General features: G+C 59.5%; 1 protein-coding gene across 5 annotated transcripts; it reads right to left on the bottom strand.

Annotated features, from left to right (window-relative positions):
• Window positions 1-1,283: 1,283 nt before the first annotated feature.
• SLC4A1 (solute carrier family 4 member 1 (Diego blood group)) lies at window positions 1,284-16,230 on the bottom strand. 5 transcript variants are annotated; one of them, XM_047845993.1, is made up of 21 exons: window positions 16,104-16,155; window positions 14,425-14,612; window positions 12,486-12,568; window positions 12,270-12,360; window positions 11,156-11,220; window positions 10,113-10,353; window positions 9,876-10,011; window positions 9,309-9,435; window positions 9,083-9,167; window positions 8,728-8,930; window positions 8,055-8,259; window positions 7,425-7,637; window positions 7,097-7,245; window positions 6,814-7,008; window positions 5,527-5,700; window positions 4,996-5,085; window positions 4,368-4,534; window positions 3,622-3,875; window positions 2,512-2,681; window positions 2,241-2,417; window positions 1,284-1,570 (listed from the first exon to the last, which is right to left on the bottom strand). In XM_047845993.1, exons 3-21 carry the CDS (start codon window positions 12,498-12,500, stop codon window positions 1,490-1,492), a joined length of 2,838 nt encoding a protein of 945 aa, XP_047701949.1. In that variant the 5' UTR covers window positions 12,501-12,568; window positions 14,425-14,612; window positions 16,104-16,155; the 3' UTR covers window positions 1,284-1,489. The 5 variants fall into 5 exon arrangements, with proteins under 5 accessions (XP_047701949.1, XP_047701948.1, XP_047701951.1 ...); XM_047845992.1 differs by lacking the exon at window positions 14,425-14,612 and having other exon boundaries at window positions 16,104-16,230; XM_047845995.1 differs by lacking the exon at window positions 14,425-14,612 and having other exon boundaries at window positions 10,113-10,341; window positions 16,104-16,230.
• Window positions 16,231-16,451: the final 221 nt, after the last annotated feature.

Raw genomic sequence — 16,451 nt, 5'->3', positions numbered from 1 at the left:
TTCCTCTGAGGCCTGAGGCCAGGCTGTGCTAAGCAAGCGCTTTACATGCACTGTCTCATTTAATCCTTACAAGAATCCTACAAGGTAGGTACCATTATCGTCCCCATTTCACAGATGAGGAAGCTGAGGCATAGAATGGGGAAGTGGTGAGAGGCAGCTGTCAGCCTGCAGGGATGCACCCAAGAGCCTCCCATCGGGCGCCCCAGGCACCTGATTCTCCGTTTCAACCATTTCTCACCGCTTCCAGCTCTTTCCACTCTTTTTATATGTTTGTTTTGTAAAAAAAAAAAAAAAAAAAAAAAAAAAAAAAGATTACGCCCCTCTTCTGCAGAGTCCACTGTCTCTTACCCCAATTGGTCAAATCTGGGTTTTCCCCAAGATTCAGCTGGGGTGAGGTTGTGGGCAGTGCGTCTCCAACGGGAGCCCTGGGCATTTGTGTGAAGCCGAAGTACAATGAAAGCTCTTAGAAAATACGCAAACAATAAATTACAAACCTCCCTCCCTTCCCCCCCCATCTGATCTCACCCCCTCCATCCAAATCTAGCACAGACTCTGCATCACCGCCTCCCGCCCCCCCCCCCCCCCCCCCGCCCCCATTCCCCACCCCAGGGCAGAGTCTTTTCTCGGTTGCCCTTGTATCTGCAGGGACCAGGGCCCTCAGTAAGTGCTTGCAGAATGAATGAACACATGACTGAATGAGAGCATGGGAGGAGGGAGTGAGCACTTAGGAGTCCTGGGTCCCCGCCCTGACTGCGTCTTCACCTGCTCCTTGCCCTCACCAGGACACCTCCCTCTGCCCCAGACGACAGGGTCCAAGGGATGGGGGTGGGAATAGGGAAGGGGAGTCAGCAGGGGCATCTCTAGGCATGGGAAGGTGGGTAACTAGAGTAGAGCCTAGGGCTCTGGCCTCAGAGTCAGGAGACCTGGTTCAAACCCCAGCTGTACAGCTCAGGAGCTGTGTGACCTTGGGCCAGCCTGAAGGTACCGTCTGACAGTCCTTTCAAAGTTGCCAAGGCGCCTTTTTCACATTTATCTTTGGTCCTCAGTAGCCATCCTGTAGCGTGGGTATTATTATAATTATACCCATTTTACAGAAGAGGAAGCAGAGGCTGGAGGACTTGCCCAAGGTCACACAGCATGCAGGGATTTGAACCTCACCCCCTCCACCTCCCCTGCCACTGCCCCTGTCTGTGCTGGCTGTGAAGACGTTGGTTCGGATCAGAGCCTTCCAGCTTGGGAACCCCACGTGGCAGTGTGGCAGCGGGAGAGCACTACACAGCGAATTTCCTAATGTGGGCCCTACTGGCCATCTCCAGCCATAAACGCTGGTTTACTAGTCACTCCTTCCATCCCCACCCACAGCCCCAGGGCTCCAGTTGCTACCCCAGGAGGGACATGAGAGTCTATGAGATACCCATGAACTTCTGCTTTTCCTGGGAGGGAGGGGAGGCGGGAAGGTGGAGGGGGCTCTGAGGCCTGGGCCTTCCCCTCACACGGGCATGGGCGCCTCGTTGTATTCATCCTGACCTTCCTCCTCATCAAAGTTCGGCTTGGCATCGTCGGCATCCAGCTGGAGGGTAGAGTAGCAGGAGAGAGGGTAAGCTTCCGGGGAGAGGCGGGGCAGATGAGCCCTCCCCCCCAGTGCTGAGAGCGCCTCTGGAGGGAGAGGGTCTGGCTCTCTCTGAACCTTGGACGAGTCATGTCCTGCCCCCTCGGCCCCCAGGTTTGGTCCAGATGAGCGGTGTCCAATGGGCGAGGAGCCCCCGGGGATCCGGTGCCCCGGCAGGAGAAGGCCTACAGAGGGTGGGCAGGGCACCCCTTCGCCAGGGCAGCCCCACAGCGACTGTCACATCGTGGAAGCATTCTACTGGAGGAGAGACTGTCCAAAATGACTTACAAGACCACAGGACCAGTCCCCCAGCGGTGAGGACAGCTCGTGTGGAACACAGCCCGAGTGCTTCCTAACTCTCTCCAACCCTGCCATTACTTCTGTTACAGGTGAGTAAACCCAAGGCTTAGAGAAAGGAAGCCACTTGTTCCGGGTCAGAAACTAGGACGAGGCAGTGTTGGATCTGGACGCAAGCCGCAGACCCAGACCTTAACCTCTGCGCCCTTCTGCCTTCCTTTGTTTCCAGACCCACCCCTCCTATTCTGCCAGCCCCGGGGATGACCCCTCCCTGCCCCCTGCAGCTCTGCGGGGGGTGGGGGGCGCAGGGGAGGGGAGGGGAGCAGACACTTACACACTTGAGCTCCAGCTCCCTGAAGATAAGCGGCAGCAGGAGGCGGCGCAGAGGCACCGTGAGAATGAGGATGAAAGGCAGGATCAGCGAGATGGCCTGGAAGGACTTCACGACCCACAGCACCACCAGGCAGATGATCTGGATGCTCGTGAACAAGTGCATGCGCCAGGTCTTCACCTGCGGGCAGAGGCTGGGGTTACTGCCCGCCCTGCCCTGGCACCCCGCAACCCCCCACCCCACTCTGGGCCGGGCCGCCAGGAGGGCTCTGTACCCGCTTGACGTAGGGCACGACCGGGTGGTACTTGGGCGGCTTGAACAGAAGCAATAAGCGGTCAAAGAGCTGGATGCCGCTGAGGGATGTGACCCCCATGTAGAGGAAGATGCCAAACAGCACAGCCAGGGGGATGAGGGACAGGATGGGCCCCATGAGGATAGACACGCCTGCGGGGAGAAGCACACGCTCTTAGCCCCCAGGGGCCCCAGTGGGCCAGAAGCATCAGGGGCTGGGGAATGAAACCATAGGTACCGTATGAAGCCCTCTTAATAGGTATTACCCCCATTTTACAGATGGGGAAACAGACCCAGAGAGGGGAAGCAACTTGTCTGCAACCACGCAGCTACTGAGTGGCGGGTCAGGGAGTCAAACTCCTGCCAGCCCGATTTCAAAGCCTTTTCTTTTAGCCTCAGGGGAATCACAGAGGTCAGAGAAGCCCAACTTTTCCATCGCTCCAGCCCAGAATGCCTCCAACCCCCTCCACCTATCCAAACCCTGACCCTCCTCCAGCTAACACCAACTTTGCCTCCTTTAAGAAACTTCCCTGGTTCCTCCATCCGTGACCGCGGCGCTGCCCACACTGAGCTCAGCCGGACTCTCAGCTGCTCCAGAACTTGGATCAAACCCCAGTGACCCTCTGTCTTCTCTCCCACCCCAGATTATGCCTGGGGCACTGCCCTTGGGATCAGTCATAGAACAGCCCAGCGAGAGAGACTTCAGGGGCATCTAATGAACCCTCTCATGGAACAGACCGAGAAACCGAGGCCCAGAGATGAGGAGGGTTACTAAGTTAGCAGCAGGGCAGGGCTGGAACCCACCGTTCACTGACTGAACTTCTGTTGGATAAAACTCTGAATGCTGGGTCCTATCTAGAGAAGTCCCCTGCTCCTTCCTCGACTCAGATGTCCATCTCAGTGCCTTGGGCATCTCCTCCAGAATTCCCTCATGTGGACAACTGACACTGGGAGACACGAGCAGGGGGTACGTCGGGGAGATCTGGCTACAGTGCGGGCAGGGCTGGAGAAGGCACTGGATCCTAACGGGCAGGGGCTGGGGGCCCGGAGCAAGGCCAGAGGGTGGTAGAGAGTGTGGCCAGCCCTTACTCACCCACGAGCACAGCGACCAGGAGCCCGCTGATCCGCTGCTCCCTGACCGATTGAATCTGGGGTGCAGCCCCCGGGGTGCTGTCCTTGACCATGACGGTGAGCGCGTTGGCATGGGTGATGGATCGCACGGTTGTGGCACTGAGCCAGGGCAACCCAAAGAGGGCACCCACACCGCCCATGCCGATAATTAGCAGCAGGTCCAGGTGGAATCCAGAGCCTTTGACCATCTTGCGCTCTGGTTTGCTGATGAGCAGCCTGGCGGGGGGTGGGGGTGAGGTCAGGGGTGAGCAGTGCTCTCGCTTACCCCCACCCTCTTTGCCCCTCCTTCCTTCTCCATACTTGTGTCCCTCTGTATCCTATTTATCCTGTTGTGCTCATCTCCCTTAGAGTTCCTTGCTCCCCTCCCTCCCACCCCCTCTTGAGAATCCAGACTCTAAGAGTAGAAGTATCTTTAGATATCATCTAGAACGTCCACAAGCAGCTGATGCAGCTGAACTTCAGGGAGCCTCGCTGGTACAGGTGCCTTCTGAGTTCTGGCACCTCGTTTTGTCTCCTTCTTCCCCAAATTATACAGTGTCACGTCCCGCAAAACCTGGACCTTCCCCCGCCCGTCCATCACTCCTGCTTGTCAGGAGGGCCACAGGTTTGACTGAGACTCGCGCTCAGTCCTTGGTGTCATGCCTGCCCGGAGCCTGTCGCTTTCCCCGCCTTGGACCCTCCCAGGCTCGGCCCCACCCTGGCTCTCACGTGGTGATCTGGGACTCAAGGAAGATGAGGATGAAAACCAGGAAGGCAGGCAGGACGGAGGCAAACATCATCCAGATGGGGAAAGGCGAATACAAGCCCAGCGGGTGGATGATCCAGCCCCGGACCGAGGAGTTGGACACCGAGAGGCCTTTAGGCACACTGAGTTTCTGTGGGAGGGGGATGCTGGTGAGAACACCGGAGGCAGGGGGCTGGGGGCAGGGAGGCAGGGCCAGCCAGGGTCCTGGGCACTTGGGAACTTACTTATGGTTTGTACCCAGTCACTGCACTAAGCCCTTTACATACATCTTCTCATTCCCAGCTTTATAGATGAGGAAACAGGATCAGAGAGGTTATGTGGTTTGCCTTGCATCACACAGCTATTTGGTGGCAGAAGTGAGATTCATACTCAGATCTGCCTGGCTAAAGCAGATTCTTTGGAGTAAAGAGGGAATCTGCCCCAGACCCTCGCTTCAGTCAGAGGGCTCCTGTAGGGCTGTGGGAAGGACTTGGGGCTCTCAGGGGAGGCAGGGATGGGTAGGGGTAGTTCTAGCCGGCTTTGGGTTTGGGAGAGCTATTCTTGGGAGGGGGACACTGGGAGAATGAAATAACAGTGGGGAGAGAGGATCACCTGGGTATAGGTGTCCTTGACTGAGAAATCCACCAGGACCATGATCAGAATGGAGATGGGAACCCCAAAGTCTCCGATGACCCGTCGCAGCTGAGGGCAGAAATCAGTGGTCAGTACCCGGTTGTTTCCATACCTCCTGCCTCCCACTCCTGCCCCTTCTTCACCCAGGGCGCCTTGCTTTTCCCAGGGAGTCCATCAACATCTAATGCCCTGTCCTGCACCTCAGTGTACCTGCTTCCTTTCTTCTTCCCTTGGCCCAGCCCCACCTCTGGCCCCACAGCTTCTCCACCCCTTTTCTAAGAGCTGTCCTTGGCTCCCCACTAGGTTCTCAGCCTGGGCATGCTAAGAAAGGGAGATGGGCTTGCCTGAAGAGTGGCAGCCTAGATGAGGAGGAGACCAGGGAGGCTTGGAATGGGGGATGGGAATCTAGGGTAAGAAGGAGAGCTAAGGACACTGAGGAACCTAGAGGCATGCTTTGGACTGAGATAGGGCAGTGTAGGCAAGGGCAGGGTGAAGGGAGGGTGTGCTCACCCAGCCGGGGAAGTAGGAGCTGTTCTTGAACTTGCGCAGTATCATGGCTAAGAAGAAGGTGCCAGCCATGAGCACAAGGGAGAGGAGGGCTGTGTTGGGCAGGGGAGCCTGAGGTTTGGGCACTGTTGTCACATTGTAGTCATAATCCTTCTGCAGTGGATGGTCCCGGAAGATCTGCAGCAGAAAACCAAGGCATCCTATTCCCTTTCATCCATCTGTCCATCATCCATTCATCAATCTGTCCATCATTCATCCATCCACCCATCAATCTGTCCATCATCTATCTATCCATCCATCCACCCATCAATCTGTCCATCATCTATCTATTTATCTATCCATCCACCCATCAATCTGTCCATCATCTATCTATCCATCCATCCACCCATCAATCTGTCCATCATCTATCTATCCATCCATCCACCCGTCAATCTGTCCATCATCTATCCATCCACCCATCCATCCATCCATCCACTTATCTTCTTCCTCAACTGACAGGGTAACAGAGGGACAATGGGATTCTATAGCTTAGTTTTCAGGAGTAGAGAGCAGGCTCAGCTTGGGTGGGGTTAAGCCATGGTGGCAATGAGTACATGTGTGTGTGCACGTGAGCACTCAGGGACTGGGAGACCTGAGAAGGCTGGTGGGCAGGAAACAAATGCCAAGGAGGTTCCTAAAAAGGGCCTCAAAGACTTGGAAACAGAAAGCCCCACCAACGAGCAGAATCAGGGGCAGACACGCATCGTCACCCTTCCTCCATATAAAATGCAGATGCAGAGGTGGGCATAGTTTAAGGTGACTGAGGTGAGGAGGCAGGGTGCTCCAACCACAGGCCCTGTGGTTCTTGGGGGTGAGTGTAGAGACGGCATACAGGACTGGACATGGGCGCACAGAGGCACAGGCACTATGCAGTCACAGCAAGAGTACCAGCCCACAGGGGTCCTGGGGGGCTCAATGTGTTAAGCATCCAAGTCTTGATTTCGGCTCAGGTCATGATCCCAGGGTCGTGAGATTGAGCCCCACGTTGGGTTCCGTGCTGGGTGTGGAGTCTGCTTGGGATTCTCTCTCTCCCTCTGCCCCTCCCCTGCTCACACTCCCTCTCTCCCTCCCTCTCAAAAAAAGAGAGCACCGGCCCACAGGCAGCCGGAGTCAACAGGAATGCGGTCACGGCCACACACCGTGAAGGTACAGCCGCACGAGTGCCATATGGACACGTGCGCAGCGACACACACGGTCACATGGCGCGTGCACAGGGTCACACGTGCTTGTCGACACTCCCGTGGCCCCTACCTTGATCAGCTTGAAGAAGGTCTCAGAGATAAAGATGAGAGAAATGAGGATGGAGAAGATCTCTTGGGTGTAGCGGGAGATAAACTGGACCAGGAAGCTGCCCTCGAAGGCCACAATGAGCACCACTAGCAGGACGAGCCAGAAGCCGATCCACACGCGGCCCACGATGTACTCCAGGTTGTTACTGCTGCAGAACTGCAAGGGCGGGAGAGGCGGCTGGGTCAGCGGACGGGCCCAGGCACCGTGCGTCAGGCAGGTGGGGTCAGGGCCAGAACAGGGCTACCGAGAAAAAGGCTTCCTCGAACACGAGCAGGGGTCCTGAAAAGCCAACCACCAGCAGCGGCTGAGCCCCGAGCAGGGAGAAGATGATGCCCTGGGCTGCAGTGGAGATGAGCAGCTCCGACACCCCCATGTGGTTAAAGGTCTTTTCTCCTGTGGGTGGAAGTTACAGTGTGGTCAAGGTCAAGAGGTCATTCCCAAGGGCCAATAGAGCGTTTCACGGGCAGGCTGGTGCAGGGGCCCCGACCGTCAGATCGGGACGGAAGACAGGGCCGACACGGAGGCCAAAGGGTCAGAGGTGAGGGTGAGGGGGGCCATGTGGAGGCACTGACCCAGGAGGCCGCCGAAGGTGATGGCCGGTGACAGGGCAGCAAAGTAGATGAAGATAACGGTAGCCAGGACCTGGGGGCTGAACGCGTCTGTGATGTCACTCGGGTAGTGGGAGTAGCGGCGCTTGACGTCGCGTACCAGGCCGCCAAAGAACCGGCCTGTCCGCCGTAGAGGGTCTTCCGGGCCACCAGGGGCCTCTGGACCCCCATTCAAATCTGCAGTCAAGGACAGGACCGTGGTCACAGGGGGTAACAGCAGGAGGTGTGGGGAGAGAGGAATCGAGGGGAGAATCTTTATTTTTTATGCTCATTTATCTATTTTTTGAGAGACAGAGAGAGAGAGAGAGAGAGAGAGAGAGAGAGAATCCCAAGCAGGCTCCGAGCTGTGAGCGCAGAGCCCAACAAGGGGCTCAAACTCGCAAACTGTGAGATCATGACCTGAGCTGAAATCAAGAGCCGGACGCCCAACCGACTGAGCTGAGCGACCCAGGAGCCCCGAGGGGAGAATCTTCTGATGGGAAGGGAGTGGCCAAGGAGGCTGGGAGACATGAAGACAGAGAGAGGAGGGGAGGCAGGGTCCCGCAGGGCTGCGCCGGGGGAGCTGAGGGTCTGTGGGGGCCGCAGGGGAGGTACCTAGGCCCTTGTAGAGTCTGGGCTCCTGCCTGACAGCGCCTACTCGTCTCTGCAGCAGCTCCCTCTGCACGGGCACCAGACCGAGCAGGGCCTTCTCAGAGGGGGCTTCGGAGGGAGGCAGCACCAGGCTGCAGTCCAGAAACTCCTCCAGGTTATCCACCAGCTCGTCCCGGCTCTGGGCCAGGTAGGCCTCAATGCGGAACACCTGGGGGCCGGAGAGAGGGTCAGGGCTGCCTGCACCTGCTAGACGAAAGGACCCAAGAGGCCACATTCAGGGCCTCCAGGAACCAGAACCCTCTCCCCCAGCTCCTTCGTGCTAGGAACTGCTTTTCCTGCTGCCCCCCTCACCTTTATGCCCACCACAAAAGGGTTTTGGGGAGGCAGACAGGGCCTCAAGTGGGGAAAAGAGAAAGGAGGCTGGGCCAGACCAGGCCAGACCTAACCCGCTGGAACCGGGTCAGAGTGGCCACACCAGACCAGGCCAGATCAGGCAGGGCTGGGCCAGAGCACAGGAGCCCTGGACTACCTGTCCCTGGCCACACAGGGTGGAAGCAGCTGGGTTAGACCGCATGCGCCAGACCAGCAGAACTAAAGTGGCCCAGGCCGGTCCAGTGAGTGACGTCAGCGGCCGCCCCGCCTCAGGCTCCCCCGGCCCTCGCCAGCCCCTCCTCACCTTCTCGGACATGAGGGTGGCAGCAGCCCGCCCCAGCTGGGTGTAGTCGATGTGGGGGGCCTCAGGTCCCAGCAGCACGAAGAGGAAGCGCACGGGCACTTGGAGCCGCACGGCCTCCTCCAGCAACGGGGCCTCCTCCAGCGAGGAGGCCTCCTTCAGCCGCACGAAGCCCAGCACGGGGCGCGCCAGGAACTGCGCTCGGCCTGCGAGGGGAAGGGGTGACGGGGTGGGGGGTGGGGTGGCCAGGCCAGGCTGAGGGGGCACTGCTGGGGCCGGGCTCAGGGAGAGGAAGGCTGGGCCGGGCCGGGAGGCAGAAGCAGGGGGTGCGGAGGGAAAGGGGGCACCAGCTCCTTACCCACTAGCACCAGGGTGGCCTCCGAATCTGGGGGTATCTTTTCCAGAATTCCAGATGCTGAGTGTTCTTCTATGTCTTTCTCTCCCTGTTGGAAGGAGGGTGGTGAGGGGACGCCTCTGGCCACTCTGAGCATCCAGCCCCCTCCTTCCCTAACCACCGTCCCATGTCTCTGCATGTTCAGGTTGGGAGCTCTCCGGCGCTCCCCTCACCCCCGGTACAGCCTCACCTTCTTGCAGAAGAGCTTCGTCTCTAACGAGGGCTGCTGCTGGGAAAGCAGAGGCTCTGAGGGGTTCCCAGAACTCGTCACAACTGTGGGCTTCATACCCCCCAAGTCCTCCAGGTCTCTGGCATGGCTGCAGGAAACACAGGGGACGCGAACTGAGAGAGCTGTTCGGGCCGGGCTGTTAATAGCGTGGAGACCCGTGGTGGGAGGGATCAAGCAGGGCTCCCCAGTGACCAGACTAGAGAAACCCCGGGGCAGGAGGACAGTTGGCCTCCTGTGGAAGGACGGGGTGGATGCCAGCGGGTGGCCTCCGTCTGGAAGGACGAGGTGGGGCCAGGAGGGAAGGGCCTTGAGAGCCTCGGCTCCTGAGGACCAGTAGCCCCCCAGATCTGAGCGTGGAGACACGGTCACCCTCCAAGAGGTGTCCGAGGCAGGAGCCATTGTGGAGAAAAGTGGGGCCTGGCCTGGTGGGGGAGGGGCCACCCGGGCCTCTAGGGAGAGCTCGGGGCAGGCGGGCTGGGGAGGTGGGCCTTTTGGCTGTGGAGCCCAGGTCCTGGCAGACAGGGGCACCTGTGCTGGAGCAGCAGGGTCCGGAGCAGTGTCTCTCGGTCGTCAGGCCGGATCAGATCCTCGTAGATAAACCTGTCCAGCAGCTGGTTGGCCACCCCCGCCAGGGAAGTCTCTGGCAGGTCCAGGAGGACAGCACCTGCAAGGGGTGGCGGGGTGAGCCGGGCGGCCGGACGTTGGCCCTCCTCCCCTCCACCGAGCCGTAGGTGCAGGGTCGCAGAGGCGCCCGGCGGGGCTCACCCTTGGCAAAGGCTTTCCGCAGCTCCAGGAGGCTCCAGAAGGTGAGGTAGGACAGGTGCGGGCAGCCCCAGGTCCCGTCTTCCCCCAGGTTCTCCTCCAGCCGCATCCAGTGCGCGACCTCCACCCACCGCAGCTCTTGGTTCTTCCCATCCATCACCAGCTCGTGCAACTCCACGTAGACCTGCAGCCCCACAGGACTGAGTTCGTCTCCGGGGCCCGGAGCAGCGCCCTGGGGAGAAGACTGTCAGCCCGGGACATGGGGGACACTCAGCAGGCTCTGAGGGATGTCTGAGGGAGGCCCGGGGTCCTGGGAGGCACTCGGGGCAGACCCCGAGCTCAGGAGGGGGACCGGCAAGAGCAGCAGCCTGGGCGTGTCGGGCGAGGCAGCAAGTGTGGGGAAGGGTACAGCCCACACCCTTGGCTCTATTCCCCGACTCCCTGACCGGCCTCCTCACCCCATCTCAGAGGCATTTGGAGAACCTCCGGACCAAAAGGGGTGCTAGAGAGGACACCTGGGAGGAAAGGGAGAAAGGAGGACTTCGGGGTCATCGGGTGGATCTCCTGCCTTCGAGACTGTTGAGCGGGCTCGGCATGCCCTTCCCTGTCCTTGGGGCCAGAGGACCACTCCCTGGAGCCTCGCTGAGGGCAGACCCAGCTTCCCAAGCAGCTAGACAGTCTGATGCCCAGCAGGGAAGTGCGGGGCCTGGCGGGCCTGGGCAGAGGGGGCACGTATGTAATTCTGTGCTTCCCCAGGGAGCACATGACAGCCTGGCCAGAGGGTCTGGGAGGGCAGGTCCCCAGAAGTTACTTTATCTCTGCCCAGGGCTCTCCCTGCTCAGTGGAAGAAGGCCCCGGGCACCCCATCAGCGAGGGGTGTGCTCTCCCATTCTGCCTATTTCCGGGGGTGCCCGCTCCTTCTCTACCTGTTGGTGGGGTTCGCCGATGCTAAAGCTGTGTCTGTCCTTCTTCACCTCCCTCCCCTAGAAGGGCAGGTCCCACGGGCAACACAGAAAAGAGAATTGGGGGAGCCCAGGGGTCCTCACCTCGTGGGTCTCTGGGTACGATGTGATGTGGTAATCTGTGGCTGTCGGCTCGGCTTCTTCGTGAGCTGCAAACCCGGAGGCCAGTTAGGGTTGCCCCCAGATAATGCCCCCCTCGGGGTCATCCTGCACCCCCCCCCCCCCGTGAGCCTCAGCGCAGCAAGGCTCCCTCCCTTTGCCGCTGGGCAGGACCGGGGTGCCCGCACCCCACCCACCCCACCCCTGCTGCTCCATGGGCTGTGGCCCCCCCCCCCCCCCGTGTGTCCGTTCTTGGCCCGGCCTGGCTCTGTCATGCCCCGTCCAAGCATGGTGGACGACCCTTGAGACTCATCTTCAGCGGTGACAGAGAGGGTCACCTCCGAGGTACAGGGTCCTGAGCAGCAAATCTCAGGATTCTCCTAGGATCGCCCTCCTCTCCCATCACCTTCTGGAACCAGATTCCCTACCTTCTTCCCTCCAGCCTCAGCAATCCCACCCGCCCCAAAACTCCTCACCGTCTCCAGGTGGAGCACTGGGAGCCAGGGTGGGCTCTACCTTATATAGCCCCCACCCCCCACCCCTCTCCCAGCCCACATTTCTCAGAGGGGCCTCTTATCTTCCATACCAATTGCCAGCACTTAAGTCCTGTTGACGGTAAACAGGTCCCCACCTGGGACTCCCCAACCGAGACCTTGGCAGGGCCAGGAAGGTTTCCTGATGTCTCTCTGCCCTGGGAGGGTCCCCACAGCCCCCCATTTCTCAGGACCTCTAGACCCCCAAACAGAACGATGCTCTCAGGACAGACCCGGTGCCTGGCCAAGAAGTCAGCCTTGGATGGGCACAGGTGGCCTGTGGGCTCCTGCCCTTGTCCCAGACAGGCTTGGCTGCCCTGTCCCAAATGGAAAGGCCTGGCCATGGGTGACTGGTTCTGCCCGGCCCCCGCCCCACCCGGCCCCCGCAGTCACCCCCTGTGATCATTTCAAACAAAACTCTGTTTATCCTTCAATCAGCCAGGATTGTGGGGAAACTGGCCCTGGGGCTGGGGAGGTAGTGGAGAAGAGAGAAGGCATGTTGCCCATCCGTCTCTGTCGGGGGCTCAGCACCTCATCCCAACAAGACAAAGAGAGACGGGGCTCACCCACTGGCTCCTCCACCTGAAACACGGGGACGTCTGGGTCTTCATAGTCCTCCTGTTCTAGAGTGATCTCCAGCTCCTCTTCATAGTCATCCTGTGGGAAGTGGCCATCAGGGCTGGGCTGTGAAGGGCTTCTCCAGCCACCACGAAGGCAGGGGTCCAGGGTGGGGTTCCCAGAGCCCCGAGATAGGAGCCCCGCAGTTACCACGAAAGACTCACCAGCCGGTCCCCCATGGTGCTGTCCAGATTTCCTATTTGTCTGCGGTGATCCGCGCTCCCAACATAACCCACACTGCTGGTCCCTGCAGTGGGCAGCACAAGCTGAGTGAGACACAGGGCATCCCGGAGTCTTCTGATCCCCCGCCCCCAGAGGAGGCTACATTTGAGTGGAGGGGGATCCCATGTGTTGGGAGACAGTGGGCTCAGGGGAAGAAGTGTCGGAGGGGCCTGGAGGAAGGAGCTAGATTTGTAGGTTGAGGGCGGGTGCACGGGGGCCAGGAGAGATGGGGCAGGTAGAGGAAGCTCGGCTGACATTGATCAAAGGGCGTTTGAGAGGGTGGAGGGCCTTCAGGTTCAACTCCTTCCTCCGGCCACCAGTCCTCACCTGGCTTCTTTTCCTGTCCATCCTCAGGACTTAGCCAACTCCGGGGACATGACCTGTTTCTTCTTCAAGGAGCTTAGCTCCCCTGACAGTCTTCACAACATACCCTCTTCTGCCAGAAACAGCTACTTTCTGCTGGGCATGGGGCTGTAGCGTCCTTGGGAGTGGCTCCCAGGTGCTGAATGACATGGCCCTGTTTCTCTCCCCCACTCCATCTCTCATACTCGCTCCCCACCTATCCCGTTGGCCTCAGGAGCCCTTTCCTGCCCCAGGGCCTTTGCACATGCAATTGCCCGCATCCCAGGTGCCCCTCCCCCACACCTCATCCCTTCCCACATCTCAGCTCTTCAGATTCCCTTCCTGACCACCCTGCCATTCACTGACCCGATCGGTCGTTTTCTGGTTGTTTGATTCATTTATGTATACATCATCTGAGGATGCCTCTAGTAGGGAAGCCGCTCGAGTGCCAAGATCTATGTCTCAGTCCCTCCCTACTCAGTCTCCACTAATCCCCTACTCCTAGAAGAATGGTTGCCACCAATAAATATGTTTTGGATGAATGTAAAGCGTGGCTCCGCCCTGCAGGCTTGTGCCTCTGGGACTGGGGAGTCAGGATGCCTGGGACTCGGCCAAGAGACGGCTGAGCCCCTCGCCTCCGTTTGCTCGGTTGCGGCTCTGGCAGAGAGGGAGGCATGGTCACTCCGGGAATGTGAGGACCAGCCCCAGGGGAGCACAGAGGTCCCCTAGGTTGGCCCCGGACTGGGCGTGGAGGGGCTCCCTTTCCCCCTCACGCACTGAAGCCCTGGGTGTCGCGACAACGGCGGTTCGGGTCAGGTCGACAAACATGCCCGCTCCGTGCCCGCACGGAGCTGAGATGAACAAGACAACTGTCCCTCCCCTCGAGAAGCTCCCGGCCCTGACTGGGACCGCAAACGGGGAACGCGTGACAGGCTGAGGGCGCCGGGAGATAACGAGTCCCCCAGACAAACAAGAGATGAGCAGAACGTGTCGGGGGCCAAGGATCGTAGGGCAGGACGAAGGGTAGGAAGGACCTACAGGTGGGGTTGGGGGTGGGGTGGCTCCAAGGAGGGGGACCCTGGGGCTGGGCCGAGAAGCTCTGAAGGACCTGAAGGGCTGAGAGGTGGGGAAGGACAGTCCGGGTCTGAGGAGTGGCTGCCCAAAGTGCAGAGGTGGGACCGCGCCAGACAAGGCTGAGGGAAGAGGGCAGGGAGGGTACACAGAGAGAATGGGACAGAGAATTTCTTTCCGAGGAGTGGGTGGGGCTGGGGTCCCAAGAGATAGGGAGAGGGCATGACAGAGGCCCGCCAGACTGAGAAAGGCAGGGGTCCCTGCCTCGCGGTGGTGCTGGGGAAGTGAAGCCTAGGGCACGGCCCTTGAGGACCCTTGTCACACAGCTTTTTCTCTCCCTCTCCTGTCCCCCTCTTTCCTCTTCTCCCATCTTTGTTTCCTTCCTCCCTTCTCTGGCCTTGCCCCGGCCTGGGCCTCAGATCCCTAGCAGTCCCAAGGGTATTAAGCCTTAGGGGCTAAAAGTCCCACCTGTGAGGCTGGGACTGTGGCCTCCATTTCTGAGAAGTGGGTTGGTCCGAGGGGCCGTGCAGAGCCACAGGAAGCAGCCTGTCTGCCACTGACTGGCCGAATAGCCTTGGGCAGCCCCCAGCCTCTCTCCAGGCCTCAGTCATCCCATCTGTACAATGGAGAGGGCCTTCCGGCCAGGGTTCTGAGACCTCAGTGAGACAGAAGAGAGGCGAACGGGGGTGATTTGAACGCATCTGGGGCCTTACAGGGTGCACCCATGACCCAGATTGCTGGTCCCACTAGGCCCAGTCACCCCCCGCAGCTGCCGGCCTCGCACTGATAAGAGCGTGGAACCCGATCCCTGCCCTGTGTCTGGAAACTCCCCAAACACCTGGCCGTCCAACCAGCCGGGGCAAGGCCAGATAACGGTGAGCAGGGCATCTGGAGCCCAGGAGGTGGAGCACAGCTGGCAGAGGCTGGGGTCTGGGATGGGGCGGGGGGGGGGGGGTTGACCAGATGATGGGGAGGGCTCCCTGGTAGCATAGCACTGCCTTTGTGTAATCACCCCCACACCGCACAGAGCTGTACTGCCTTATCTCCTACAGTCCCCAAACTACTCTGTGAAATGGGTAATGTCATTAACCCCGTTTTACAGATGAGAAAGCTGAGGTTCAGGAGGGTTAACTTGTTTTGGTCCTATGGTAGGTAGGTATCAGAGGCGGGTTTAAACCCTGGCCCAGCTGACTCCAGCCACATCTCTAGCCATCATGCCGAGCTGCCTCCTAGAAGAGAAAACAGCTCTAAGCTGTTCAGCACTAGTGGTTAAGAGCGTGAACCCCGCAGTCAGACTGCCTGGGTTCAGATCCTAGCCCTGCCACTGCCTGCGTGACCTCGGGCAAGTGACTCAACCTCTCTGTGCCTTGGTTTCCTCGCCTGTAAAGTGGGGGTGATATTGACACCTACCTTATAAGCCTGTTGTAGCACTGAGTTAAGTTGATCTACGTAAAGCACTTAGAATAACGTCTGACGCACAAAGAGCTCAGTGTAAAAGTTTGCCGTCATTATCACTGAGACTGGGGATCAAGGTCAGACTTGCTTTCTTCACCTATGTCTCTGATTTTCCTTCAATTCCCATGGAATTAGCCTTTAGGCTAATGCTTTGAGATCCTTGGGTGATGGGGGACGCCTCCTTTCCCCCCAAACACTCTCTAGGATGGGCCCGGTGCCGGGTCTGCCTGGTCGACTCCCCTGCAAGCATCCCATACGGGAAGCACTGTCAGTGGCCAACTTTCCTCGCAAGAGGGAGATCGGATGGCCTGTACGTCCCCACACGTGGAGGAAAGAGGGAGCTGGGCTGTAAGACCGGTGGGACTGGTAGATAGGAGCCTGACAAGGACCCACACTTGGGGGGATCAGATTTGCCCCCCACCCCCACTCCAGCCACACGCCTCTGCTGCTACGTGCCAATCTCTTTTTCCTAACACCTGCAGCCCTGTGCTCTCCGGCTGTAGGTGCCAATGGGCTTGTGCCCTTAGGGGTAACAACACACATCCTACGTTCTCAACCCACCCACCCGCACCCCCCTCCCTTGGAGGTTGGGCGCCTGTGCCCACCTAGACACAGATTCAGGCTGTGCACCTGCAGAAGCCCTCGGGACAGGTGCCGCAGGCCACCCCCCAGCCCCTCCCGGCCCTGCTTACCTGCTCACGAGCCTCGGGGTCCCTCAGCGAACTCCTGAAGCCACCGGTGTTCTCTGCAACCAGCCGAGCTCACACCTGCTCTAACAGCACCAGGTCCTGGCTTCCAAACCCCTGACTCATGCCCCCGCCTCCTAATCTGCCCGCCCCACGGTCCCAGGAGCCCCTTCCCACCCCCCTCCCGGCTCCTTCTGGGTGCCCAGTAAACAGAGTTATCTCTTACACACATCTGGACAGCTGTGAGTCTGGCCCACCCCACCCCAGCCAGCTAGCCCCCAGGGCCGCCTGCTGCCCTCCTGGCTCTCAAGGAATCTCCTGGGTCTTCCTTCGTGGACCAAGGTCGGATGGCTG

This window comes from Prionailurus viverrinus, unplaced genomic scaffold, assembly GCF_022837055.1.
Source record: "Prionailurus viverrinus isolate Anna unplaced genomic scaffold, UM_Priviv_1.0 scaffold_35, whole genome shotgun sequence".
NCBI lineage: Eukaryota > Metazoa > Chordata > Mammalia > Carnivora > Felidae > Prionailurus > Prionailurus viverrinus.
The sequence above is the reverse complement of the archived record's forward strand: the minus strand, read 5'-3'. Positions and strand labels throughout refer to the sequence as shown.